This window comes from Salvelinus namaycush, chromosome 18 (genome assembly GCF_016432855.1).
Source record: "Salvelinus namaycush isolate Seneca chromosome 18, SaNama_1.0, whole genome shotgun sequence".
NCBI classification, from domain to species: domain Eukaryota; kingdom Metazoa; phylum Chordata; class Actinopteri; order Salmoniformes; family Salmonidae; genus Salvelinus; species Salvelinus namaycush.
The window spans coordinates 1,014,926-1,041,855 of record NC_052324.1 but is presented as its reverse complement, the minus strand read 5'-3'; the positions used below and the strand labels follow the sequence as shown (position 1 = coordinate 1,041,855).

Below are 26,930 nucleotides of genomic sequence, written 5' to 3'. Positions count from 1 at the left end.
TACATGATATGGCAACATGCTGCCTACACTCTGCATTGTAGCTGTGTAACAGGTTTAAATACATTTTTACATTGTGGAATAAATAGGCTAGTTAGCTAAAACCAACTGAAATGTATGTACAATAAAATAACATAAGGGTCCCAAAAGACAATAGTCAACATTTGACTTTCTGTAGCCAGGCTATAATTTAAAAAGGCATTTTAGTTGGGCAAAGGCTAACGAGGAAACAACTATTTAGGCTACTTACATTTTGCAAATAAAAGGTTATACTTAGTTTAATAATCTATACATAGTGTTGCCAGCACTGCTGGACTCCAGTGAGGTATTCAAAGAGCCATCTATAACCAAACAGCCTACATATACACTGAAAAATGCTTTACAGGTTAACGAAAACTGAGCACTTGTTATACCAGAGTGAAGTATACATACGATTTAAACAAATCAACACGTTTTTCATTATTCTGGTAATTCAAGGTACACAACTAATCTGGTAGCAGGACTATGCTACAAGTGAGTTTCCATAAGAGGAGAAAAGGAAATAGATATGCGACTGACTGAGTGGCACTAAATATGTAGGTGTTGTCTTTAGTTAAATTAACTAAATGTTTTACTGTCAAAGTAATAAACAGAACAGCAGCAGAACCAACAGATTTGAAGAGGATTCAAACAGTGTGTTGACCCGCATGAACAAAAACTAAATCTAAATATATGTACATATACTTAAGAACAAAAATAGCGGATGTGTGGCAAAATGAGATTTAGCTGCAGTTTAGGTCGACACTGCCCCATCCAGCTGATCCTGGTTTAGTTTAAGTTTTAAAGTCTTTTTTGGGGTAGAGGTGGGTGCTGGACTCCACTTGGACCAATTCAGAAGAATAAAGAAATTAAGACACAGGAGGGCTGAGGACATGGCAACAGATCAAGGAATTGGTGATGGTAAAAGATAAGTTAGCTACTTTTGAGGAAATCCAACTTCCCCTTCTTATTGGGAGGAGTGCCATCTTCAGATTCCTGCAAAAATAAAAAATATTTCAAGAAACATTTAAGCTTCTCATATTAAAATACTAATGTCAAAATTAGTTTCATTATACTGCATCAATCACATTTCTAATTGACTAAAACATACAGTTAACTGCCAAAATAAAGGAAACACCAACTTAGTGTCTTAGGGTGTTGGGCCACCACGGCCTGCCAGAACAGCTTCAATGCGCCTTAAAGTTCCAGACACTTGTAGAATGTACGCTATTGGAGGTGACACCATTCCTCCACGAGAAATTCCATCTGGTGTTTGTTGATTGTGGTGGAAAATGCAGTCTCTGGCACCGCTCCAGAATCTCTCAAGTGTTCAATTGGGTTGAGCTCTGGTAACTGAGACAGACACACCCTTTAAACCCCCTAAAAGTCACAGATCTCTTCTAGCCATGGTAATCAAAATAATAGGCAACTGGGCATTTTTATACATGACCCTAAGCATGATGGGATGTTAATTGCTTACTTAACTCAGGAACCACACCTGTGTGGAAGCGCTTGCTTTCAATATACTTTGTATCCCTCATTTACTCAAGTGTTTCCTTTATTTTGGCAGTTACAGTGCATTCAGAAAGTTTTCAGACCCCATGACATATTCCACATTGTTACGTTACAGCCTTATTCTAAAATGGATCAAATAGTTTTTTGCCCCCCATCAATCTACACACAATACCCCATAATGACAAAGCAAAAACAGGTTTAGACATTTTTGCAAATATATATAAAAAAAAACCTGAAACGTCACATTTAAATAAGCATTCAGACCCTTTACTCAGTACTTTGTTGAAGCACCTTTGGCAGCGATTACAGCCTCGAGTCTTCTTGGGTATGACGCAACAAGCTTGGCACACCTGTATTTGGGGAGTTCCTCCCATTCTTCTCTGCAGATCCTCTCAAGCTCTGTCAGGTTGGATGGGGAGCGTTGCTGCACAGCTGTTTTCAGGTCTCTTCAGAGACGTTAGATTGGGTTCAAGTCCGGGCTCTGGCTGGGCCACTCATGGACATTCAGAGACTTGTCCCCAAGCCACTCCTGCCTTGTCTTGGCAGTGTGCTTAGGGTCGTTGTCCTGTTGGAAAGTGAACCTTCGCCCCCAGTCTGAGGTCCTGAGCGCTCTGGAGCAGGTTATCATCAAGGATCTCTCTGTACTTTGCTCCATTCATCTTTCTCTAGATCCTGACTAGTCTCCCAGTCCCTGCCACTGAAAGAAAAAACACAGCATGATGCTGCCACCACCATGATGCTGCCACCACCATGCTTCATTGTAGAGATAGTGCCAGGTTTCCTCTAGACGTGACGCTTGGCATTCAGGCCAAGGAGTTCAATCTTGGTTTCATCAGACCAGAGAAACTTGTTTCTCATGGTTCGAGAGTCCTTTAGGTGCCTTTTGGCAAACTCAAAGCGGGCATTTACGTGCCTTTTATTGAGAAGTGGCTTCCGTCTGGCCATTCTACCATAAAGGCCTAATTGGTGGAGTGCTGCAGAGAAGGTTGTTCTTCTGGAAGGTTCTCCCATCTCCACAGAGGAACTCTGGAGCTCTGTCAGAGTGACCATCGGGTTCTTGGTTACCTCCCTGACCAAGGCCCTTCCTCCTCGATTGCTCAGTTTTTGGCCGGGTGGCCAGCTCTAGGAAGAGTCTTGGTGCTTCCAAACTTCTTCCATTTAAGAATGATGGAGGCCACTGTGTTCTTGGGGACCTTCAATGCTGCAGACATTTTTTGGTACCATTCCCCAGATCTGTGCCTCGACACAATCCTGTCTGAGCTCTACGGACAATTCCTTCGACCTCATGGCTTGGTTTTTGCTCTGATATGCACTTTCAACTGTGGGACCTTATATGGACAGGTGTGTGCCTTTCCAAATCATGTCCAGTCAATTGAATTTACCACAGGTGGACTCCAATCAAGTTGAAGAAACATCAAGGATGACCAATGGAAACAAGATGCACCTGAGCTGAATTTAGAGTTTCATAGCAATGGGTCTGAATATGTAAATAAGTTATGTTTCATTTTCAATAAATTAGCAAAAAATGTCAATCTGTTTTTTCTTTGTCATTATGGGGTATTATGTGTAGATTGAGGACATTTAAAAAATATATAGAATAAGGCTGTAATGTAACAAAATGTGGAAAAAGTCAAGGAGGCTGAATACTTTCCGAATGCACTGTACCTGTACAAAGACATTCTAGTCTTGGATGGTGGTGGAGGGGAGCACCTGAGAATCTTGAGGAGAGTCCGAGGATGGTTCATTCCTTCCTGTGGACCTTCGGTCTCTCTTAGGTGTGCTTGTGTTTGAAAATGCTGAGGGGTGAACATTTCCTGCAATACCAGAAAGTCTGTCTCAGTGAATAACCATGGGAGACAAGATGTTTTCTTATTCTATTTGCTTAAAGCAAGACAAGTGTTTGTATACTATTCCTACTACTTCTGTAACAGTTCTGATTAAAAGAGAACATAAAATTCCAATAAGGGGCAACAAAGTGAATTTGCTGTGTTATTCACTTTCCACAATAGTTTCAACTTCAGAGTCGGCAATCAGTGACCTTGCTTGGTGTGTATTATCGCAGGACTTGGTAGACAAGGCCTGTTTGCGAAATGTCCCAGGAAGATTTATTAACCTGTATTTTCTCCAAAATGACATGACCAATTCTGGGTGATGACACAAATACCCTATTGTAGCTGACTTCAAAGTCTACATTACAGCACCATCTTGTGGCAAGAAAGACAATGTGGAGTCACATCCAGGTACAGAACAAAGGGTTGATATTGGATTATGCTAAATACTCTTTTCAAGGGTGTTTAGCTTATGACGTGGTAATAACTGCATCAATGACAAGTGGACATATTGTAGTTTGAGTTTTGAACTCTGTCCTCAAACGGCATTAGCATGGCAGACCGTTTTAACAGCTCATTACTACAGAAACTACAGTAAGCCTTAGTGAAATCCTTTGTTCAAGCCCACAAGAGGAACCAACAATCTTCTCGCCAGTCTAGTACATAACAGCTAAACTGTTCTCCAAATACACGACATGACCAAGAGTATATGGACACGTGCTTGTTGAACATCTCATTCCAAAATCATGGACATTACTTTGGAGTTGGTTCCCCTTTGCTGCTATAACAGCCTCCACTCTTCTGGGAAGGCTCTCCACTAGATGTTGGAACATTGCTGCGGACTTGCTTCCATTCAGCCGATAGAACGTTAGTGCAGTCAGTGTTCCAATTCATCACAAAGGTGTTTGATGGGGTTGAGGTCAGGGCTCTGTGCAGGCCAGTCAAGTTCTTCCACACCGATCTTGACAAACCATTTCTGTATTGACATCGCTGTGTTCATGGGGGCATTGTCATGCTGAAACAGGAAAGAGCCTTCCCCCAACTCTAACTGTTGCCACAAAGTAGGAAGCACAGAATCGTATAGAATGTCATTGTATAGTGTAGCGTTAAGATTTCCCTTCTCTGGAACTAAAGGGCGTAGCTTGAGCCATGAAAAACAGCCCCAGACCATTATTCTTCCTCCATCAAACTTTACAGTTGACACTATGCATTATGGAAGGTAGCGTTAGCCTGGCATCCACCAAACCCAGATTCCGCCATTGGACTGCCAGATGGTGAAGCGTGATTTATCACTCCAGAGAATGCGTTTCCACTGCGCCAGAGTCCAATGGTGGCGAGCTTTACACCACTCCAGCCGATGCTTGGCATTGCGCATGGTGATCTTAGGCTTGTGTGTGGCTGCTCGGCCATGGAAACCCATTTCATTAAGGTCCCGACGAACAGTTATTGTGCTGACGGTGCTTCCAGAGGCAGTTTGGAACTCGGTAGTGAGTGTTGCAACCGAGGACAGACGATTTTTAAGTGCTTCAGTACTCTGCAGTCACGTTCTGTGAGCTTGATTGGCCTACCACTTCGTGGCTGAGCCGTTATTGCTCCTAAACATTTCCACTTCACAATAACAGCACTTACAGTTGACCGGGGCAGCTCTATCAGGGCAGAAATTTGACGAACTGACTTGTTAGAAAGGTGGCATCCTATGACGGTGCTAAGTCACTGAGCTCTTCAGTAAGGCCATTCTACTGCCAATATTAATCTATGGAGATTGCATGGCTGTGTGCTCAATTTTATACACCTGTCAGAAACGGGTGTGGCTGAAATAGCTGACTCCACTAATTTGAAGGGGTGTCCACAAACGTTTGTATATATAGTGTATTTGACCAACTCTTGTTGCTCAAAGTACATGCTCAGACTTGAACAAATCTCGCCGTAGATGCCCTCTTTTACAATACTGCCATGTTTAGCATTTAATTATATATTCTATAACCTCATCATTGATTATGGTTTGTCAATATGAATCTTTAGATGAAATATTTAAACAAAAACTTGCTCAATGTTTTCAAAGCCATTCTCTGTATGGTGATGGGTTAATTCTTAGAAATGTTGCTTGACATTGGTGAAGACTGAAGAACATTTTGTTCGCCTAATGTTCTTTATGAACCTCATCACTACAAGCCATAACATGTACCCTTTTGACCTTGAGACAGCAGTGCAATTCCGGGATTATGAGGGCTGGGTGAAAGCAGTCTGCCTGTCAAGTTAAACCATATTTTTTGACAAGTTGGCACTACTCTTAGAAAATACCTCGAGGTAAGAACAAGAGCAGGGCTAATGAGGACAAGTTGCAGTTTGTATATGGTATGGTTTAGTTGAAACTAAGGCAGCGCTCTCCCTTTCTGTGCTCGGTAGCATATATACTGACCACTCTTGCTGTCTGTGCTCTTCAGCTGCTCTTTGCCAGGGGACTGACTCTGGTCACTCTTGGCCTCGATGCTGTCACTCTGGGAAGTTGCCATGGCCTCTTGGGTAGGGCTGGCACTGTTGCTGTTCTCCTGCTTCATGGGAGAGCAGTCAGCAATGGAGCTCTGGTTACTGTTATCATCTGAGAGATACAGAAAGTGACAGATGAATTTACAACTATTATTGAACCAAAGAACATCATTTAAAGTATTTTGCCCTTTTTAGCTTACCATGCATATCCATCATTCCGGGAGAGGAGCTGTTTTCTGGTGTTGTGATCTCCGACCCATACTTGTCATTGTTGGCTTTCTTCTTATTTTTGCTCTTTTGCAAGATAGCACATACAATGCTGAAGTGGCGCTATTTATTACAGATTTATTAAGAATTACATAATGATGTACTTTATCTCAATATAATAGATAATTGTGGACCAGTTTGTCATTAGGAATTGGAAAAGACATGAGGAAAGGAAGCACATGGATCTGCAAAAACTATTAAGCACAAGGATCTGCAAAAACTATTAAGCAAATGTGGTGCTCCCAAACACCCTGTGGACGACTTACATCATTTGACTTAGGTTCGGTCACAGGCACCCACTTGTAGATTCGCAAGGATGTGTCGCCGACAGTTACCCATTTCTTCTCCCTGCATTAGTTACACAAGGAATTAATAACACTTGTTTGCAATTGATGTATTCAATTTGAAATGTCAACAAAACCCAATATTTTAGTTAACTATCAATTTAAAAATTACAATTCCCAATAGAAAATGTCATGATACATTTACTTTGGCAAGTTCATTTGAGGTTTAGGAATTTGTTGTTACTTCTTTCTAGACCCAATGACTGCCTATAATAGCCTCAAATCAATTATTTCGGCTAAATTTAGTGGTGATTATACATTTAGGCTACTTGTAAGCAAATCCACATGACAGTAAACTCTATAAATTTCAATTTAATTGAACTATAGGGGCCTATTATTAGTCATGCAAAATAAAATTGTAAAGCAATTCGGGTTTTGCACAGTTCGTGTACCCACCACCACCGCACGCGCTCCCTCTATTTGGAGGACACAAAAGAACGAACCTCTCCAAGCGCTAAATTTAAAACCCCGCGAACATAAACTATTCTCACTATACCGCTGTCGTCGAACTACGGCTCTGAAATTAATATTGATACCATTTGAGCGGTGAAAAAGCAGTAATCTACCAGGCTTCTAGTGCATTACAGAATGCTCGAACAGCAAAGGCTTCATCTAACTGGAACGAAATGGCTTCTAGGTTCAACCCACATTTTTGTATGAATAGATGTAATATTCCTACATTATAATTGTTTTAAGCGGCGACCTCCTCCCAGATCAAGGCGAGAGGGTGCAATACACCTGAGCCGAGGTATCATCCGACAAAATTTGATTTAGTGTGTATTTCGTTCTTTCTTCTCCTGGTCTCTCCTCCCCCACTAGCATTGCTGCTCTCTTAGATAACGCGTTCCCTCTTACCAATTTCGTACTTTCTCAACAGCAGCCATAACCCGCTTGATGTCATCTTTCGCCCTACTCCGTGTCTCCGCGCGGACCGACCTGCCCGACATAGCTGCTATTGGTAAAATATTTTGTTAAACTCGCCGGCAGTTTAGACACAACGCAAACACACCGAAGAGAGCTCTAGGAGGAAGTAACGCGCCTGCGCCGTTAACAGCGCAAAGCGCTTCTAGTTATTTTATTGCTCAATGGCTTGCACGCACACTTTTTGGGTGTTTTTGTTGACAGTCAGGAGAGAAGTTGCACTATTTCAGACGAGTTTTTTGGCATTTATTTTGAAAGTCTCCCAGAAAGTTAGTTAATGCATAGGCTATTAGGCTATTAATTATACTTTTTTACTTGACACAATAAGGTAAACACTGATAGCGGATTAATAAATTAAATACATTTGCAATTAAATGTTTATAAATTTTTAATATATCATAATCTGATGTTTTCAATTTATCTTTATTAGCAAATTATATCAAATAAAAGGTCATATCAAACTACACCCATAAGGAAACGGCTGTCAATCATGTTTGTGGGTGCTTCATGAACTACAATCTTCCCATGAGTCTTTTATAGAATGAGCCCCACACTCTCACATGGAGTACATGTAATTCCTATACAACTTCTGATCCTGAGGGGGACAACATTCCCTCTTGGGAGTGAAGAATATCTTTAATATAAATGGGGAATCCCAGGATATCACTTGCAAATGTTTCCATGGAAATCTTCTCTGGGATCTCACTCTCCAACACATCTTCTGCATCTGTCCAACACACACACACAGTTTTAATGGTAGACTATCATAACCGTGTAATTTCCGTCTCATTATGAGATTTTTAGATACTACTCTAAACTGAACATGGTGATACATACCATCACATTCAAAAGCTCCCAGCTCAGCCCCCCCCCCTTCTGGATTTAGTCCTACCAGTGTGGTGAAACATTCTGCCAGCTCATTTTCAGTCATGTGTTCCCCTGAGGCAAAAACAGGGTTGACATGTTATTAGAATGAAATCCCATCACTGACACCGAACAAAGGAACATAAGTACATAACGCTTGCAAATTGTAGATACTGACACTACCCTGCATAGAATTATAGACACAGCAACCAGAAATGTGTGGGGACTAAGAAGATGCAGATTTACAGGCAACTACACTAGCACACCTCTGTCCTGGAGGAGTTCCAGCAGCTCGTTCTTGTTCACCACAGGCTCTCCCATCACATAGGAGTCACCCAGGACCTGGAAGGTGTGAAGCAGTTCCTTCCTAGAGATGCCAAACGCTGGCCGGTGGTTGACGTAGAGCTTAATGAACTCCTCCAGGTCTACATTGGTCACATATCTCCCAGACTCAGCATACCTGCTGAACTTGACTTCGTTCTGCATGTCCTCCAGCTGGATAGAGTCATGATCAACAAACATTACTCTTTCTATACTGAACTTAACTCATTGTTAGAACTGAAGATGTTATTATCACTGAAAAACAGGTAAGAAAACAGAAAATGATCAAAGACATAGATTGATCAATCGTTTCCAAATTAGCCTAGTCATCACATTAGTCCTCATTGAGGACTTTGTACCTCTTGCTCAGTGGGGAAGAAGCCCAGAGCCCTCATGACAAAGGGGACCTCTGCTAGGGGGATTCGGGTGGACACCTGTCGCATCTCCATGGAGTCAATGCCTTGGTTACGCAGCTGACAGTAATAGAAAAAGTCCTCCATTTCCTAAAGAGAAAAATGAAAATGTCAGAACAAACAAGTATTGCGCAGCCATAACAACTGATGTACCCACTCTATACAGTTATGAATATTGATGGTTACATGATAAATATATCACTTTAACCTACTCTAAAGAGTTCCCCATCTCTCCCTCCATCCAGGAGGCTGTAGAAGGGGATCAGCTCTTTTCCACCCAGGGATGCAGCAGCCTCTAATGCACTAAACACACAACAAGAAATAACGATTCAGTTCAACAGGACAACTCAAGGGTCTATTCAGTGAAGGGTCTACTTACTCACTTTAAACTAATCTCCCATGAGAGGACTGTGCAGTCAGACCCCCCAGCAGTGAAGACATATCGACTGTCATAGGAGCAGGCCATAGCAGACACCCCTGTTGGGTGGCAGATTAGAGCAGAGGACTTGTGGGGGTTCCCATCAATGGGCAGAATCTGGACACCCACCTTGAAAAATAACAATGACAAGTTACACTGAAACCAGTATCTCTTCATTAGGCAACAAATCTGGCCCCTTAAATTAAGACATATTTGATCTAACTTAGGAGAAGGTGGTTTGATATGATTGGGAGTGAATCAACATTTACCTTGTCTTTTGTGATGTATGCCATGTAATGAGCACTAGGGTCATGGTCCTTAGAAAATGGAAGCACGGTCATCTTTTCAACTGGAGACCCGTATGTGGGGCCAAGGAGTGTCTTTCTGCAAGAGAAACCAGAAGTATTCATTTGTGGCCTTCATACTACACCCCAATGACACAGAGATGGCCAAAAATAAGAGTACTAATCATGCTTTTACAGACTATGTTATTTGGCCGCTGACCTGCACATTTTGGTGGTGCTGTTGAAAAGCTTCATTTTGTAAAGGTCCGAGGTGGTGAGCAGGAAGTCCTCTGTGGTGAGGGGTGGATACCAGGCCATACAGGTGGGCACAGCGCTCTGCTCAATGCGCTCAGAGCTCAGGATCAGCAGCTCATCCTTGACTTTGCTGTTCTGCAGGTCATACTCCACCTGGGCAATCACCACCACACACCAAGGCAAAGTTATCCAAAGTGAGTCAGCATGTCTAGTGGTTCAGCATGTGAAGAAACATGGCATGTAAGTAAACCAGAGTCCTCCTATAATAAGTGTGAGGGATTGGGACTCACCAGCCTGCGGTCCATGCCCAGGGAGAGTAGTCTGGGTTGGGTGCTGTCCAGGTACACCCCAAATAGGAGGTCCCTGATGGGCTTATAGTGGGAGTGGTGTCTCCCCAGGTATTTCCAGCGCTGCATGCTCTTACCGGTGTACAAGCAGAACACCATCACCGCTCTTCCAGCATCCTGACAGTAGCAACAAAACAGGAGGGGAAAATGCAACTTCAGTTTGATTATAAGGCTTCAAGGTAGAGGCCTCAAACCTGTTACTTTCCCTATCCCAATGCCAGAACCACATAGTGTGTCTGCTCACCGCTGTGGCCAGGTAGAGGGAGTCTGGAGAGAAAGTAATGTGAGTGATGCAGTCTTGGCTGAAGTTGAAGCGCTCCTCTGCCTCACTCAGCAATGTGCAAGCATCCAGTATATGGACAGATCCACTGGCAAAGCCAACCGCCAAATAAAATCCTATTCACACACAGTGGTGGAAAAAGTACCCAATTGTCATACTTGAATAAAAGTAAAGATACCTTAATAGAAAATGACTCAGTAAAAGTGAAAGTCACCCAGTAAAACACTACTTGAGTAAAAGTCTAAAAGTATTTGGTTTGAAATATACTTAATTATCAAAAGTAAATGTAAAAGTTTAAATCATTTCACATTCCTTGTATTAAGCAAACCAGACTGAACGTGTTTTCTTGTTTTATTCTTTTACGGATAGCCAGGGGCACACTCCAACACTCAGAAATAATTTACAAACGAAGCACTTGTGTTTAGTGAATCTGCCATATAAGAGGCAGTAGGGATGACCAGGGATGTTCTCTTGATAATTGTGTGAATTGGAAAAATGTTCTGTTGTGCCTTCGAAATGTAACTAGTACTTTTGGGTGTCAGGGAAAATGTATGGAGTAAAAAGTACATTATTTTCTTTAGGAATGTAGTGGAGTAAAAGTAAAAGTATAAATAGTAAAGTGCAGATACCCCCCAAAAATACTTAAGTAGTACTTTAAAGTATTTTTACGCCACTGTTCACACACACAAGATAGCCTGGTCAAAGCTGAGCCAACTCACACACGGACAGATATGTTCTAAGGGGAGTTATCCATACACCACAGATTGAATTTGAGAAAATGTGAGATCTTTCTACGTATGAATATAATTTTACTGTATAGGAAATTAAACAGACAAAAAAAGCCTCTGCTGGGTCACCTTGGGGGTCATAGGTGATGCACTGAATATGCCTCTCCTTCTCAAAGACCCTGCTGCAGATGGACACCTTGCGCTCATAGTCCCACACCTTCAGGATGCCACTGTGGCTACCCATGGCAACAACTGGTTGCTGGGGGTGACAGGCCACAGCATGCAGTGCCTCGCAATGCTCGCGCAGCAACGTCTGCAGCACACCACCCTGTGCATTCACATGTACCACCGTCGAGCTGACTGTAGACAGGACAAAGTTCCTACAGACGAGAGGGGGGTTTAGAGGGGGAAGGAGGACAAAGCAAATACGTTACACATACACTGGGGCACAAACTGGCATCACACTGATTCTCACCGGATAACAAACATCTTGGCTTCCAGAGTGCAGTCATCCAGATAACCCTGGCTGCTGTTGGGTGGAACTTCCTTGGAGAAGGAGATTGATGTGATTGGGTCCAGGTTGAATTCACTGTACCAGCTGATGAGCTTGAAGTTCTCATCATAGAATTTCACATGGCCCAGAGTGTCACCAGTCACAATGAAGCTAAGGAATCAAAGACCATGGGGATATACAAGGAGAGCAACAGTTAGAGAACAACAGCTACACATACCAGGCTGCAATACAAATAACAATACTTCAATAATGGTAAGGGAGTTGAACTCCAAGCAGAAAGATAAAGCTCCTGTTTCAGCGTTGTTTGAAACCTTAAATGTTGCATGTTCACCTGTCAGTCAGAGTGAGCACGGTAATGCCATCCTTCTGGAGGGGGATGAGCTTGCTGGCTCTCCTAACGAGGGGTCTTGAGGTAGAGGAGGCCCTAACCATGTCCCACAGCACCAAGTTGCCTGCGGAGGTGGCCGAGAGGGCCTGAAGCCCCCTCCAGTGGAACACAGACTGGCTCAGCATGCCCACAACCTTGTTGAAAGTCTTTGAAAAGATGGTAAAACCACCAGAGAGTGAAAGGTGAGATTATTACATGATTATTACAATGACATGATTACAGGTTCTATAAACAACTAAACAGGTAGCGTCCTTACCTTGTCCAAGAGCTCTGGGGCAATATAATCAAGGTTCTGTTTGTCCTGAAAGATATAACTGACAATCATATACTGTAACGCTAGCTGATAACTGTAGCAGTGTTAAACCCAGAGCAAAACAAAACTGTGGTACTTGCCCTGGTGTAAAATAAGACTTGGCTCTCACTGTTGCTGAGCAGCTGAGTGATGTCGTTGGGATTAAAAATTATGTGATTCTGAAAAGGAATTTAAATCAGAACATGTTGTAAAGTCATACATTATTGCAGATATTATCAAATGAATGTATTCAATTATATACACTATCTTAAATATAGTGAGACCATAAAAGCTTACCTGAAAACCATACTCCGGGTTGAGGTCAGTTACACACAATGGATCCTCTGTCTCATTTGTCCAGTCCCATATACAAACTCGCTGTGAACAGATCAGAAAGTCCTGTCCACTGTTTGTGTGTTTAAGTTCAATTAACAACATACACCTAAACTAGAGGTCGACCGATTATGATTTTTCAACGCCGATACCGATTATTGGTGGACCAAAAAAAAGCCGATACCGATTAAAATCGGCCAATTTTTATATATATATTTGTAATAATGACAATTACAACAATACTGAATGAACACTTTTATTTTAACTTAATATAATAGATAAATAAAATCAATTTAGTCTCAAATAAATTATGAAACACGTTCAATTTGGTTTAAATAATGCAAAAATAGTGTTGGAGAAGGAAGTAAAAGTGCAATATGTGCCATGTAAAAAAGCTAACGTTTAACTTCCTTGCTCAGAACATGAGAACGTATGAAAGCTGGTGGTTCCTTTTAACATGAGTCTTCAATATTTCCAGTTAAGAAGGTTAAGGTTGTAGTTATTATAGGAATTATAGGACTATTTATCTATATACCATTTGTATTTCATATACCTTTGACTATTGGATGTTCTTATAGTATTGCCAGCCTAATCTCGGGAGTTGATAGGCTTGAAGTCATAAACAGCGCTGTGCTTCAAGCATTGCGAAGAGCTGCTGGCAAACGCAGGAAAGGGTTGTTTGAATGAATGCTTACGAGCATGTTGCTGCCCACCACCGCTCAGTCAGACTGCTCTATCAGATATCAAATCATAGACTTAATTATAATATAATAAACACACAGAAATACGAGCCTTAGGTCATTAATATGGTCAAATCCAGAAACTATAATTCCGAAAAACAAAACGTTAATTCTTTCAGTGAAATACGGAAACGTTACGTATTTTATCGAACGGGTGGCAACCCTAAGTCTAAATATTGCTGTTACATTGCACAACCTTCAATGTTAAGTTATAATTATGTAAAATTCAGGCAAATTAATTACGGTCTTTGTTAGGAAGAAATGGTCTTCACACAGTTCGCAACGAGCCAGGCGGCACAAACTGCTGCATATACCCTGACTCTGCTTGCACTGAACGCAAGAGAAGTGACACAATTTCCCTAGTTAATATTGCCTGCTAACATAAATGTATTTTAATTCGGAACGAGCCAGGCGGCACAAGCTGCTGCATATACCCTGACTCTGTCACGCCCTGACCTTAGAGATCCTTTTTATGTCTCTATTTTGGTTGGTCAGGGCGTGAGTTGGGGTGGGCATTCTATGTTGTGTTCTATGTTGTCTAGTTCTATTTGTTTGGCCGGGTGTGGTTCTCAATCAGAGGCAGCTGTCTATCCTTGTCTCTGATTGAGAACCATACTTAGGTAGCCTTTTCCCACCTGTGTTTGTGGGTAGTTGTTTTCTGTTTTGTGTGTATTACCTGACAGAACTGTTTCATTTTCGTTCTTCCTCGTTGTTATTTTGTTTAGTGTTCAGTTTTGATTAAATTTATAAAATGAACACTTACCACGCTGCGTTTTGGTCACCTTCTTCCCAGGACGATCGTTACAGACTCTGCTTGCACTAAACGCAAGAGAAGCGATACAATTTCCCTAGTTAATATTGCCTGCTAACATAAATTTCTTTAAACTAAATATGCAGGTTTAAAAAAAGATATACTTGTGTATTGATTTTAAGAAAGGCATTGAGGTTTATGGTTAGGTACATTAGTGCAACGATTGTACTTTTTTCGCGAATGCGCTTTTGTTAAATCATCACCCGTTTGGCGAAGTAGGCTGTGATTCGATGATAAATTATAAAGGCACCACATTGATGTGCTGTGATTCGTTGATAAAGGCACCGCATTGATTATATGCAACGTTGGACAAGCTAGTTAAACTAGTAATATCATCAACCATGTGTAGTTAACTAGTGATTATGTTAAGATTGTTTTTTATAAGATAAGTTTGATGCTAGCTAGCAACTTACCTTTGCTCCTTGCTGTACTCGCGTAACAGGTGGTCAGCCTGCCACGCAGTCTCCTCGTGGATTGCAATGTAATCGGCGTCCAAAAATGCAGATTACCAATTGTTATGAAAACTTGAAATCGGCCCTAATTAATCGACCATGCCGATGAATCAGTCGACCTCTAACCTAGACATTATAAATTGGGACACACACTTATCCGAACATTCAAAAAAGCACTGGTAGATTTCACAATTTATGTTTCCCCTCAACTTTAACATGGGCCTTAAAAAAAAAGAGCAGCTCGGCTGGTTCAGTTGAATTACACATTATTCTATCTAACTACACTCCCATATGCCATGTCTGGAAATATGCAGACAGATGGATTAAAAGTAAGTTTACATTGTAATACTTCTGACAGCCCATTTCTAGCTCCGCCTACAACTTCTGGACTTTATAGCATTCCCAGAAAGCATGGATTATTGAGTCATTATTAGTCTTACACTTGAGACATGACTCTGCCCTTGTGCTTTAGAATGTGTGAATTTTGTCTCTTATATAATAAATTCTATACATTAGTTTGTAGTGGATTATGCATGCATTTTCATTAACTGTAATTTCGTTAGTTATGCTCCAACTTTCCCTCCATCCTATGTCAACATCAACTCTTTTTATAACTTGGTTCCAGTAGTTTGTATTTTTTTAATAAGAGATTGTTAGTTGGATATGCTCTCTGCAAAGGTCTGGTATATATATTCCCTATCATATGAACATCCTTTTCTGACTCAAATAAGATTCCCTGAAGGTTGCTCTGATGTTTCAAATCGACATTTCGTGATATGTGTAACGGCAGCCCTCCTCCTCTTCGTCTGAAGAGGAGGTGTAGCAGGGATCGGACCAAGACGCAGCGTAGCTCGTGTTCAACATGATTTTAATAAACAAGACAAAACTGAACACTTACAAAATAACAAACGTGGCTTACCGATACAGCCCTATCTGGTGCAGAGAAAACACAGAGAAAGGAAACTACCACCCACAAAATCCCAACACAAAACAAGCCACCTATATATGATTCCCAATCAGAGACAACACAAAACATCTGTCTCTGATTGAGAACCATATTAGGCCAAACATAGAAACAGACAAACTAGACACACAACATAGAATGCCCACCCAGCTCACGTCCTGACCAACACTAAAACAAGCAAAACACACAAGAACTATGGTCAGAACGTGACAATATGTAACTTTTAAGTTGTGTGTATCTAATACTATCTACATTGGTCAGTTCAAAATGTATTTTTAATTCTGTCATGGAAATACATGTATTTCCTGTTACCAAGTCATTGACGGTTTCTGTGACTTTAGTTTTCCATGTAGCCCAATTCATCGATTCATTCTGAAAAGCTATCCAAGGATTGTTCCATAAGGGTGTGTTTTTGGGAGTGATATTGTTTTTTGTAGAATCCATTTCGTTTTCTCCCATACTTTTATAGTGTTCTTCACTATGAAGTTGTTAATGTTCTTAGCTTTATCCTTTGAAAATAGACACGTAAAAAGATTCTGGGGATGAGCATGCACATCTTCAATATGTACCCATTGCTCCTCTTCAGTACATTTAACTATATGTTGCAAGTAAAAGCCTTGGGTAGCGAGTTGATACAATTCCAAGTCTGGAAGGTTAAAACCACTCTCAGACTTAGGAAGATGTAAAACTTTCCTTTTTATTCTATGAAATGTATTTGCCCATATAAAGTCTGTTATGACTGAGTATACATTTTTAAGGAATGTCTTCGGTGAGGTAATTGGTATTACTGAAAATAAATACTAACTTTGGCCGGCATGCTATTTTAAAGAGGTTTTAGATTTAGATATGATACTTTTTCACAAAGTAGTTTGGATGTAGTGAACTACTTTTTAAAAGTAACTTTAGTTAAGTAAACTATATTTTTCTTTAGGGTAGCTTTGTTTAGCTTAACTTCTTCCAGTGTGAAGTAATTGGTAGTTTGGTAAACTATATTTCCATTGTAGGTTCCCCAACACTGAGCTTACCTGAACATCTCCAGCTCCAACTGTTACCAGGTATTTGGATTCCTTTGACAGTGCCAAAACTGCAACACCGCCCTCAGGGTGACTGTCAAATAATGTCCGCACAGGAATCCTGAAACACAAGCCAAACAACCACTGTTTCAGAATAACAAATTGAAACAAATACATCAAAAATATAAATGTACTGCTAGAATATAGTTCTACCCTGAAAAGGAGTCCCAAATGATCACCAGACTTTCCTGTCCTCGGTCTGCTGTCACCAGCCAGCGCCTGTCCTCACTCACGCACAAACACGAAATGGGGCTGCTGTGACCCTGTGGAAGGTGACCTTCAAGTTTATGGCAATACTATTTGCCTTGAACAGTTATTATTGGCTTTACCTTTGCCATTGAACACTGGCATTCCTAACAGCATAGACATAGCACTCACTCCCTATACCCACAGGCTTTTGCCTAATTCTGACCTTTGTGAGTGCATTTAGGCAACTGCTGGGCCTTACCTGAAGGACATGTTGTGAATTTGATGTTTGGTCGTACATGACGGCTACATTGGTGCAACCATACAGGATCACCAGTTGATCCTGGTCCTGAAGGCTGAAGACAGGAAGAGCCCTGTTCATCCCAAAGGCCCACTCCAGTGTCTGTCAAACACATTACATTTTTCAGATATTGTGCTTTTTTTCTTAGATATATAGTTTAATAAAAATGTGTATGATAAAAAGCTAATTTCATTTACCAGTGCATGGGTTTTTACATGAGGGGACTTGGGTAACAGTGTCATTTTAGTGGCTGTGTAGACTTGAGAAACAGTTGGATTCTGATCATCTGTCTTGGGTTCCCCATGCTGTCCACTGACACAGTCACTCATTTCACCCTCCCCTTTACTATCCTCCTCTTTTCTCTGATGTAGATCCTCTTCACCCTTGTCGAGGCCAGTTCTGGCCTGCTGCTCCTCTGGAGGGCTAGGCAAGGGGTCACTGCTCTCGGTTCCAACACCTGACATGACTCAACTCATCACAGGCCTGGTGTATTTTCAGAGAACAGACAAATGCAATTTGAAATGAATGGGTACCATGAGGGCAGTAGCTAGCAACAAAAAATAAACGATTGGAGCACAATGTGCTTAGTTGTCAGTTTGTTGATGAAAAATATCTAAATGTATTACGCCCCCAATCTAACTACGTTTAATAGCTATTTTCTGCAAGTCTAATTTGAAACCTACTTAGGTTCCTACTTCTACGAACGTTAGCAAGGTATGACAGTGTTCAATAATAAATTGGCTAGCTAGATAGCGTAAGCTAACTAGCTAGCTATTAGCAAGTGGACTGTTTCTTTAGAGGTGCAGCAAGTTGTTTCACAACGAAGAAATAAGACGAATAAACAATGTAAAATATAAATGCCCTGTTTTAGCTAAATATTTAATAGACAGTTGTAGTTGATCAGCAAAATACTCACTTCAGAAACGCATGAACCTACAGCACTGTCTTGTATGAAAGCATCTTGTTGCTTGGATACGCTTGCTGTACAGAGAATGGAGTGGCCAGAGCAAACACGTGCCAGACAAGATGTCTGGGGCTTCTCACTTTTTTCATATTTTGGCAATGAATTTGTTGTAACATGTTTCTTCCGGTGAATAGTTTGGCAAAGGGGAATGTCATCTGAAGAAAACAATTTTCACAATGAAAGCAAATGTAAACTCACACAGAAAATAACCTTAAACAATACTTTTATTAGAACATGAAATTAACATTAAATCAGTTGAAAATGGCAGTCTTCGAATCTATGGGCTCAAACATGTAATTAACTCATAGCCACCCTGTGGCATACCAAAGCACAGCTAGTGGTAAGGTTGACCAGAAGATCTTTATGATCCTGCTGGTCACATTGTCCTTATCATTTTTGGATGGGCACAATGTTGCATCTGTTGGAAAAACAATTAATAAGCAGTCAATAGTCAATCTCTCTTAGATATATATGCATCTTGGCATGGCATGTATTTTAACATCCATGCTATCAAATGTGAACTACAGTAAAATTAGATAAAATAGAAATCAGTCTAACATCCAGCTCATAGGTAGGAAACTCACCCCAGTAAACCTCTCCCTGACCACTGCTGTGGGGTAAGGCCCATTTGGGTTTTCTGGCCATTTCGAATCACTGTAACGCTTAATGGTTTCTACGGAGAAAATGGAAAGACAACATGTCATGCCTGGTAAGTTATCACTGTAGTGACTGCATTTCATATTGCTTTCATCATGATACGTGAAATGATCATGATAATGATGAGGTCATTTGGCATATGAACAATAAAATAAAAGCGGTTATAACAAGATTATTCTGATCAGACTGTAACATACCCCTTCACTATGCTGAACCACCGAGGCAATATTCTGCAGGTTCTGGAAGTTCCTTGTGTTGACGGATCCAAACGTTATGATTTCATCATTAACTCGCAGGCCCTATGGGGAAGAAACATACATTTCTCACAACTGAAAACAAAACCACCCTTAAATATCCCAAACAAACACACTAAGTAAATACCCATGCCAGTGTTGTAAAAAAAAATCTAGATACGTTTTAGGTCAATCTAGGCACTGTAAACACTCACAGCCTGACAGGCAGGGGAGCCTTGTGAGACAGCATCCACACGGGCGAAGGGAGAGGGCAGGGTGACCTCCTGCTCCATGGACTCAGCCTGGGACTCTGCCTGGTCCTGGTCCCGCTTTGCCTTCTCTCGAGCATGCAGCCTGTGCAGGGCCTCCTCAATTTCCACCATGATGGCTTTGTGATCATTCTGTAGACCTGCCACGTTGACAAGGTGGTCATAGTAAGCAGAGAAAATCCAGTAGGCAGTAGCACGTGAGCATGGGAACCCTTTACACATGCCAGAAGCAACGTACCGCATCACTGTAAATTGGTTGTCTAACTGTTGTCAAGTAATGTGAAGAGCAGTGCTCTAAGCTCTCTTACAAGAAATACTGTGCCTTGCTGTTCTGATCTGGTACACATTAACATCTGCGCGAGGGAAGCCTTCTGCATCAACTAGAGGACCTTCCATTCCAACATCTTGCTTAAAGAGAACACACAAATGATTAATGAAGGGAAAACATATTTCTTGCAGAATAGATGTTTTTGAACCTTTACTTAATTAGGCAAGTCAGTTAAGAACACATTTCTATTTACAATAACAGCCTACCAAAAGGCCTCCTGTGGGGACAGGGGCTGGGATTAAATATAAAATCAAAATATAGGACAAAACACACATCACAACAAGAAAGACACCACAACACTACATAAAGAGAGACCTAAGACAACATAGCAGCAACAATATTATAGCCCCACAACACGCATGCACGTTGTTTCTTATGTTAGATAAGCAGTGATGTAAAGTAACTAAGCAAAAATACTTTGATGTACTACTTAAGTCGTGTTTTCGGTATATGTACTTTACAATTTATATTTTTGACAACTTTTACTCCACTACCTTTCTAAAGAAAGTATGTACCTTTTACTCCCATACATTTTCCCTGACACCAAAAATACTTGTTAAATGTTGAATGCCCAGGCAGGAGGGCAATATGGTTCAATTCACGCACCTATCAATATCATCCTACTGGCTCTGATCTGGCGGACTCACTAAACACAAATACTGTGTTTGTAAATGATGTCTGAACGTTGGGAGTGTGCTCCTAGCTGACCGTAAATTAAAAAAACAAGAATATCATGTGGTCTGGTTTGCTTAATATAAGTAATTACTTTACTTTGTCAAGTATGACAATTTAGTAATTTTCCCACCGCTGTACCTAAGTACATTTAAAACCAGATACTTTTACTCAAGTAGTATTTTACTGGGTGACTTTCACTTGAGCCATTTTCTAATAAAGTATCTTTACTTAAGTATGACAACTTAGTACTTTTCCCCACTACTGCCGAGAGTGGTGTAAAGTACTTAAGTAGTTTTTTGGGGTATCTGTACTTTACCATTTATATTTTGACAACTTTTACTTCACTACATTCCGAAAGAAAATTATGTACTTCTTACTCCATACATTTTACCAGACACCCAAATGTACTTGTTACATTTTGAATCCTTAGCACAGGAAAATGGTCCAATTCACACACTTACCAAGATAACACATGGTCATCCCCTTTGCCTCTGATCACAAATGTACACAAATATATATTTTGTAAATTATGTCTGGGCGTTGAGTGTGCCCCTGGCTATCCATACATTTTAAAAACAATTAAATGGTGCTGCCTGCTTTGCTTAATATAATGAATTTGAAATGATTTATACTTTTGATACTGAAGTATATTTTAGCAATTACATTTACTTTTGATAGTTAAGTACATTTCAAACCAAATACTTTGACTTTTACTCGGGTAGTATTTCACTGGGTGACTTTTACTTGAGTAACTTTCCATTAGGGTATCTATACATTTACTCAAGTACGACAATTGGGTACTTTTTTCCCACCACTGACTGTTGATAAGACAGACTGAATAAAAGCAGCATTGACTGACATACAACATATTGGAAAAATAACCTAATTTGAGCTCGCTAACGTTAGCTGGTCCAGAATGTAAACGTACCAACTTACATCTTCCAAAACGTCGTAGTAAGCTTTAATTTGTTCTTCCATATTGTCTTTCGTTTTTATAAGACTTTGGACCGCTTCCATTGTCGAATTTCCATTGTTTTCCTCAGTCATCTTTATGATCCCCTCTTGTCCGGAAAGAACTACAACTACGAGTCGGCGAATAGCAAATAAGTCCCAGAACGCGCGAAGTAAGAATTCTTAGGTGCAGTCACTATTTCCGGTTTCTATGTGTTGCAAACAGTCGTAAAAAAAAAGTGTAATACTGTTTTCAATGGGAGACAGAGGGCAGAGCTAAATTGCCTATAAACATCAAAACGTATTTACAAGAAAATCAGCTTCTTGGTTAAAGCAAAATGTTTCCATGGATACAGAAGACAAAAATAAAGTCCACTTTCCTTATGTTTTTTTCTTTAATTAGAGGTTCTGCTGTACATTCACTAACAATATTTCTTCATGATCTTCAGAAACTTTATTTAAAACATGTAAACAAGGTTCTTCACAAAAGTTAGTGCTATTAATGAGTAGAATGATTACATGGAATATAATCAGCTTTTAAACAAGAACAGGTATTGTAACTGTACCTTCAACAGTCTAATATTGGAAAGTAAGACGTAATCCATAATCACAAACATTCAAATGAAGTATTCTACTTTGACTGAGCTACCTCTACTTTACAGGGTTCTACAATAACAGGTTTCACATTTTATTCACAATCTTCATTACTAGTTTTTGCAAAGGCACTTGGGTTTATCTTAATTGAGTAATCTAAGAAATATGATAGCAGCAATCAATAGTAAGTCTGCTCACTACCCCAGTAAGTGCTAAATTACAAAAATAATTGTCCTACTGTCCTGATATTTAACAAACTTCAGGGTGCAAGACATAGCTTTTCTTTGACAGCATATAAGAGCACATTTCTTATAGATAAGAGAGTACTGTACAAACAAATAAGAGAACCGTAGAAACGTTAAACAAGGTCAAGAATGTAAACAGATGACAGCACTTTGTGACCTGTTAAACCAAATAGCAAAAATAATTGCTTGTGTTAACAATGGTTTCAAGATCAGCATTTGTCATCAGGTTGTGCTTTTGGTGTGCAAAGTTGGCATCAAGGAATGTTGAGGTCTGTTTTTCTTTGAGGATCCCACCGAACCAAAAATGTATGCCCTTATTTGGTACCTCCTCTGCTATCAATTAAGCTACTTCCTATAGTCCCACATAAATACTTATTTTAGCCGATCACCTGCAACTCACTAATATTTACCCCACAAAGCTCACACAAGCATGACGAACCAGGGTAAAAAGGTTGCCCACTGTACCCCAGTCTTAATATGGCTAACATTCTGCCTCTGTTAGACAAGTGTTGTTGTTGGACTCTTGACCATCAAGCAACAGCACCGACTGGTCTTTGACATCATCTGCCTGTGTTAGAGTAGAGACAGATTGGCTTTGCAAAAACTCTGACTGGGCTTTAATTTCTTCTTGTGCCAGAGCAGACTGGGATTTTACCTCATCTATCTGTGCCTTGACCGACTGTACCCAATGCTGTAGCTGCTCTTTGAGGGCATTTATTCCTTGGTCCACCTTCTCCTGTCGACCCTTCAGGTCCTCTAGTTGGTCTTGCGTCTCCCTGGTCATCTTTTGCCTCTCACTGCCCCTCTTTGAGGGAGCACGGCGACCCTGCATGTACCCCTCAAACTCCTCTGGGCTTAGGTTGAGTGCTGGCCCATCCAGCTTCTCAATGAAGGCCACTGCGCAACACTACATTAAAACAAAACGATAACATTACCAAAAACAGGCTGTAGTAATCTCAGCACAAGTCATTCAAGACTATTTACAATCAACTAATGTACAGTACGCATGTACATATTAGCTCACCAAATTGGTGAAGTAGTAGCCACTCTCTCCTGCCATCAGGCTGTGAGGGAGGCCGAAGCGGATCACATACTGCATGTTGGAGTGAAGCCGGGGTGGGTTGGCCTTTAGTACTACGTAAATCAGGCCAGACAGGTAGTCGTCAGCATTTGCTGGCTCACTATTGGAAGTGGAGAGAGCCTGGAAGACATTCTGACTGCACTTACATACGCATGTAAGCTTGTCCTGTGGCGCTCGCTTGGCATCCATCTCAATTATGGCTGGGGATTGTGAGTGTAACAGTTAGTACACAGGTGGAATTTGAAAAGGTCTGGAAATGTTTTAGTAAAACTAATTTAGTCATTTGGCTTTCTTCATAATGACATTTCAGTGTTGCTGGTGTCATCTTTCATCCAAATAAAGGAACACTGTCTTCCTTTAAAATAAGTCACCTGTTATAGCAGGCAGAAAGGGATCGCTGACAACCTCAGCCCTCTCGTCAGGGAAAGGCACCCTCAGCATGTGGGGGGTGACCCAGTTTAAGGACCTGTCGAAGTTAAATTCAAATTAAAAACAATGGTGAACTAAGTTGAATCACAATACTAGTCATTAACATTGCTAAGATAGTGTATCTAGCATCACCGAGACCTATGGTACGGGGAGGGGGTTTGGTAATAATGTTACACAAGGTTATGCATGGCAGTCTGACCGTATCCTCCTCTGGAGTGCCAAGTCTTTCACTTCATCGTCACAGCTGTCATGGCAGAACACCCACTTGTGCAGACGCGTCATGATCAGCTTCTCCATGTGCTCCATCATCTGAGAGACCTGAACCTCTGAAAGACCTACCAATACAGCAGACACAGTGAACAAGTATGTGAAGTTGGGGAATAGGGTAGAGTGAAGTGTTCAGTGCAATATGTTGTGTAATGAGACTGATATTCAAGGACGAACAAAATTCTTGTCTATATGTTAAGTAAACAAACATTATAGGCCCACAATAATTAACATCAAATGGGAACCAACACAGCAGCTCAAACAGAAAAATGGCCTCATTACTCACTACTGAAATGCACAGCGATGTTTTGGTAAAAGTCTTGAACAAGGTCAGATTGCTTCTGCACTGGCAGGCCCTGCAGCAGGGAAAAAAAATATAACAAGAAAATGAAATAAGAGAGGCATTATTCGAACTTCAAATATCAAGATAATAGAAAAAGCAGCACAAGCAGCAGGCAATGGAAAGGAATCTGAACTTGACAATTAGAAAAGGCAGTTGTGAGTGCCGTTAAAAAAAGAAGATGAAAGAGAAAAGTAATTTCAGAGATAAGTCGTGGATAAAGAGGAAGGAAGCACATTACGTGGTAAGCCTCCATGGTGTTTAGGAAAGCAGTGCAACGCGACTGCAGACGTTGAGAGGATGGGTTCCTCAGCAGCTTCAGGAAGCTGGTAAAATCCCCTGGCTCAATGCTCTGATAGGCTTTTAATGTAGCCGCCTGGCCCTCTGAAGACTCTGAAAGAGCATAAGGGGTCTCATAAGATCAGCTATTACGGTGTTAGCTAAACATGTTTTTGCTTCGTATCACTTCAGATTATAGCGTAATCCTACCAAAAAAAATGCACATTAAAATAGTCATACAGTTGTGGAAATTACATTATAACCGTTTTCAATGACTGAACTGAGAGGAAGTGCAGAGGGAATCACCTGTGCGTTTAGGAGGGGACGGTCCACCCCAGAAGAGCCTCCTCATCGTATTCACTTTGCGGCCCTTCTCCATATTCTTCTTCTCCTCGAATTTAGAAAAGGTGAGGGGAGAACCTGCATCATTGTGGGGCCTGACAGCAGGGAACAAAAGAAACATTTTTAATATTTCCCAGATCAAAAGACATGATCAGTCTCTGGTGGACTTGTTTTGTCAATATTTATGAACGACAATAAAACCATTACCCAGTCTCCTGCCTGTCCGCCTCTGCTTTGCGGGTTCGTTCTCGCCAGCACTTGGAGCAAAAGCCCTGCCATGCAGGGTTGCCATAATAACCACACACATCCTTGCAGAGAAGCTCTGCTTGAGTGACTCGGATCCCTCTTTGCTGCTCCGCCGCCATACTTCAGCACTCTTTTACTCCCACCTGGTGACATAGCAAACACAATTGTTTAACTGTTTTGAACAACTCATAGACAAAACATACATAAATAATGTAAATACAAACGCAGTAGTGGAAATAAATGGATTTGTTACATAGCATAGTTGCAGTTTGAGTCAAATCTCCCCCTTAAAAATGTGGACCTCCACTTAACTGTCCAGTTGTAATTCTGTTTGTGGAATATCCTAAATTGTTGTAACGTTAGTTAGATCCAATCGTAACCCTGAGTAATATAACGAGGATCAAGTAGCTAGATTTAAAAAAATCCCAATAAAGGTTACCAGTAAATGATACCATTTAATCGAGCACAACCACTGGTTCTTAGCTACTTTTAGCAACGCAGGTGTACTTACATACATTAGCGTTACTTTCAATTGAATTGTTTTGCACAAACACAGACCGCAGGAATACAGAAGTTAAATACAATTGCATTTCAACTTAGTGTCGATATTTTGTCTCAAATTCCCTTCGTCAAAATGACCAACCGTCCTGTCCACAGGCACAGTAAGTTAACGTCACGTTGAAATTGAATTGCATTTAACTTCTGGCTTCCCGCGGACTGTTTTTGTTCAACCTAATACAGTTGAAATATGTAAAAACACGCGTTGTTAAAACCAACTGATTCAGACGTCTTTTCTGACAGTAAAATAAAACATATTCCTTACTTAGCGAAACAAATTATTGTTCAGCAAAGTAACGTTAGTCATATTCCTGGTAAGATAAAATAATGTGTCGCACTTCAGCAGTTGTCCTAACGTTACCATTACTCCAGCTATAAAGTTTAAGATAGCCCAAATTCAAAACCTAGTCATCTAATACATTAAATACAGACTCTGAGAGAAAGCTAACTTGGTTAGCTAGCTAACCAAGAAATTACATGGTGAGCTCACATCTGGTAGCTAATTTGTTGTGCTAACGTTATCTAGCTAGTTCGAGAAGGCTCCAAAAGACTAGAGAAATTAGCTACTTATATAACATGCAAACATTTTAATGACGCAAAACCGAAATTGTTGATATAGTTCGATTTTAGTAACTATAGCTAACACATTTTGATAGCTAGCAAGAAAACGACTTACCTTAGCAGGTTCACTTGGTTGACCGACGTGACGTGTCATCAGCTGCCTGTCTGATGACCCCATAGAATTAGAATACTAGAATGTACACGAACCTTCTTAAGGTGGGATAACGGTCAGCCATGTTGGTCAACCATGGTTTGCCAGTGCTGTGATATTGGGCGCTTTCCAGCGGATCACTTTTGTCAAGAGTTGACCAACGTCTTTCAAACATTGTCTGACTTGCGACTAAATGTCTACTGCATTAACTTTACACAAATCATGTGATCAGGTCATACAGTTTTTGATGAGATCGCCTTCAAGTTGCTTCTCACCAACTGCACCATGCAGCCATCAACTGCATTGTGGGAAGCACTATTTGTCAAACAATCATAAGGGTGTTTTTGTTTGACCCATGCGAACATGGTCAAAGAAAAGACAAACAGGTACCAACTTTTCTGCAATTCTAAAGCTACAG

General features: G+C 40.7%; 4 protein-coding genes across 12 annotated transcripts; all 4 read right to left on the bottom strand.

The window, feature by feature from the left end:
* Nucleotides 1–138: 138 nt before the first annotated feature.
* LOC120062986 (B-cell CLL/lymphoma 7 protein family member A-like) lies at nucleotides 139–7,560 on the bottom strand. Of its 4 annotated transcripts, none has more exons than XR_005478449.1 (7): nucleotides 7,313–7,560; nucleotides 6,380–6,461; nucleotides 6,047–6,140; nucleotides 5,779–5,958; nucleotides 3,241–3,344; nucleotides 1,158–1,368; nucleotides 139–1,011 (listed from the first exon to the last, which is right to left on the bottom strand). XR_005478449.1 is itself a non-coding variant. In XM_039013038.1 (6 exons), the coding sequence occupies exons 1-6, from the start codon at nucleotides 7,402–7,404 to the stop codon at nucleotides 949–951; spliced, it is 651 nt and encodes a 216-aa protein (XP_038868966.1). In that variant the 5' UTR covers nucleotides 7,405–7,513; the 3' UTR covers nucleotides 139–948. The 4 variants fall into 4 exon arrangements, 2 of the variants coding, with proteins under 2 accessions (XP_038868966.1, XP_038868968.1); XR_005478448.1 differs by having other exon boundaries at nucleotides 6,047–6,176; nucleotides 7,313–7,510; XM_039013038.1 differs by lacking the exon at nucleotides 1,158–1,368 and having other exon boundaries at nucleotides 6,047–6,176; nucleotides 7,313–7,513.
* Nucleotides 7,561–7,610: 50 nt separating this feature from the next.
* cfap251 (cilia and flagella associated protein 251) lies at nucleotides 7,611–18,432 on the bottom strand. The gene is made up of 21 exons (XM_039013036.1): nucleotides 18,259–18,432; nucleotides 17,540–17,825; nucleotides 17,304–17,444; nucleotides 17,009–17,118; nucleotides 16,808–16,916; nucleotides 12,780–12,860; nucleotides 12,584–12,661; nucleotides 12,447–12,491; nucleotides 12,134–12,336; nucleotides 11,764–11,952; nucleotides 11,418–11,668; nucleotides 10,525–10,676; nucleotides 10,224–10,397; nucleotides 9,899–10,086; nucleotides 9,664–9,778; nucleotides 9,360–9,523; nucleotides 9,189–9,279; nucleotides 8,923–9,066; nucleotides 8,509–8,737; nucleotides 8,216–8,317; nucleotides 7,611–8,105 (listed from the first exon to the last, which is right to left on the bottom strand). Exons 2-21 carry the CDS (start codon nucleotides 17,804–17,806, stop codon nucleotides 7,957–7,959), a joined length of 2,982 nt encoding a protein of 993 aa, XP_038868964.1. The 5' UTR covers nucleotides 17,807–17,825; nucleotides 18,259–18,432; the 3' UTR covers nucleotides 7,611–7,956.
* Nucleotides 18,433–18,512: 80 nt separating this feature from the next.
* LOC120062987 (26S proteasome non-ATPase regulatory subunit 9-like) lies at nucleotides 18,513–21,565 on the bottom strand. Of its 4 annotated transcripts, none has more exons than XM_039013041.1 (6): nucleotides 21,405–21,565; nucleotides 19,774–19,873; nucleotides 19,412–19,605; nucleotides 19,161–19,262; nucleotides 18,891–18,979; nucleotides 18,513–18,724 (listed from the first exon to the last, which is right to left on the bottom strand). In XM_039013041.1, the coding sequence occupies exons 1-6, from the start codon at nucleotides 21,513–21,515 to the stop codon at nucleotides 18,697–18,699; spliced, it is 624 nt and encodes a 207-aa protein (XP_038868969.1). In that variant the 5' UTR covers nucleotides 21,516–21,565; the 3' UTR covers nucleotides 18,513–18,696. The 4 variants fall into 4 exon arrangements, with proteins under 4 accessions (XP_038868969.1, XP_038868970.1, XP_038868971.1 ...); XM_039013042.1 differs by having other exon boundaries at nucleotides 19,774–19,869; nucleotides 21,405–21,519; XM_039013043.1 differs by having other exon boundaries at nucleotides 21,397–21,511.
* Nucleotides 21,566–21,795: 230 nt separating this feature from the next.
* On the bottom strand, nucleotides 21,796–26,604 carry LOC120062982 (rab5 GDP/GTP exchange factor-like). 3 transcript variants are annotated; one of them, XM_039013034.1, is made up of 9 exons: nucleotides 26,477–26,604; nucleotides 25,204–25,385; nucleotides 24,961–25,091; nucleotides 24,617–24,768; nucleotides 24,322–24,391; nucleotides 23,968–24,103; nucleotides 23,711–23,805; nucleotides 23,283–23,539; nucleotides 21,796–23,165 (listed from the first exon to the last, which is right to left on the bottom strand). In XM_039013034.1, exons 2-9 carry the CDS (start codon nucleotides 25,359–25,361, stop codon nucleotides 22,740–22,742), a joined length of 1,425 nt encoding a protein of 474 aa, XP_038868962.1. In that variant the 5' UTR covers nucleotides 25,362–25,385; nucleotides 26,477–26,604; the 3' UTR covers nucleotides 21,796–22,739. The 3 variants fall into 3 exon arrangements, with proteins under 3 accessions (XP_038868962.1, XP_038868961.1, XP_038868963.1); XM_039013033.1 differs by lacking the exon at nucleotides 26,477–26,604 and adding an exon at nucleotides 26,066–26,447; XM_039013035.1 differs by lacking the exon at nucleotides 26,477–26,604 and adding an exon at nucleotides 26,162–26,447.
* Between the last annotated feature and the right edge of the window lie 326 nt (nucleotides 26,605–26,930).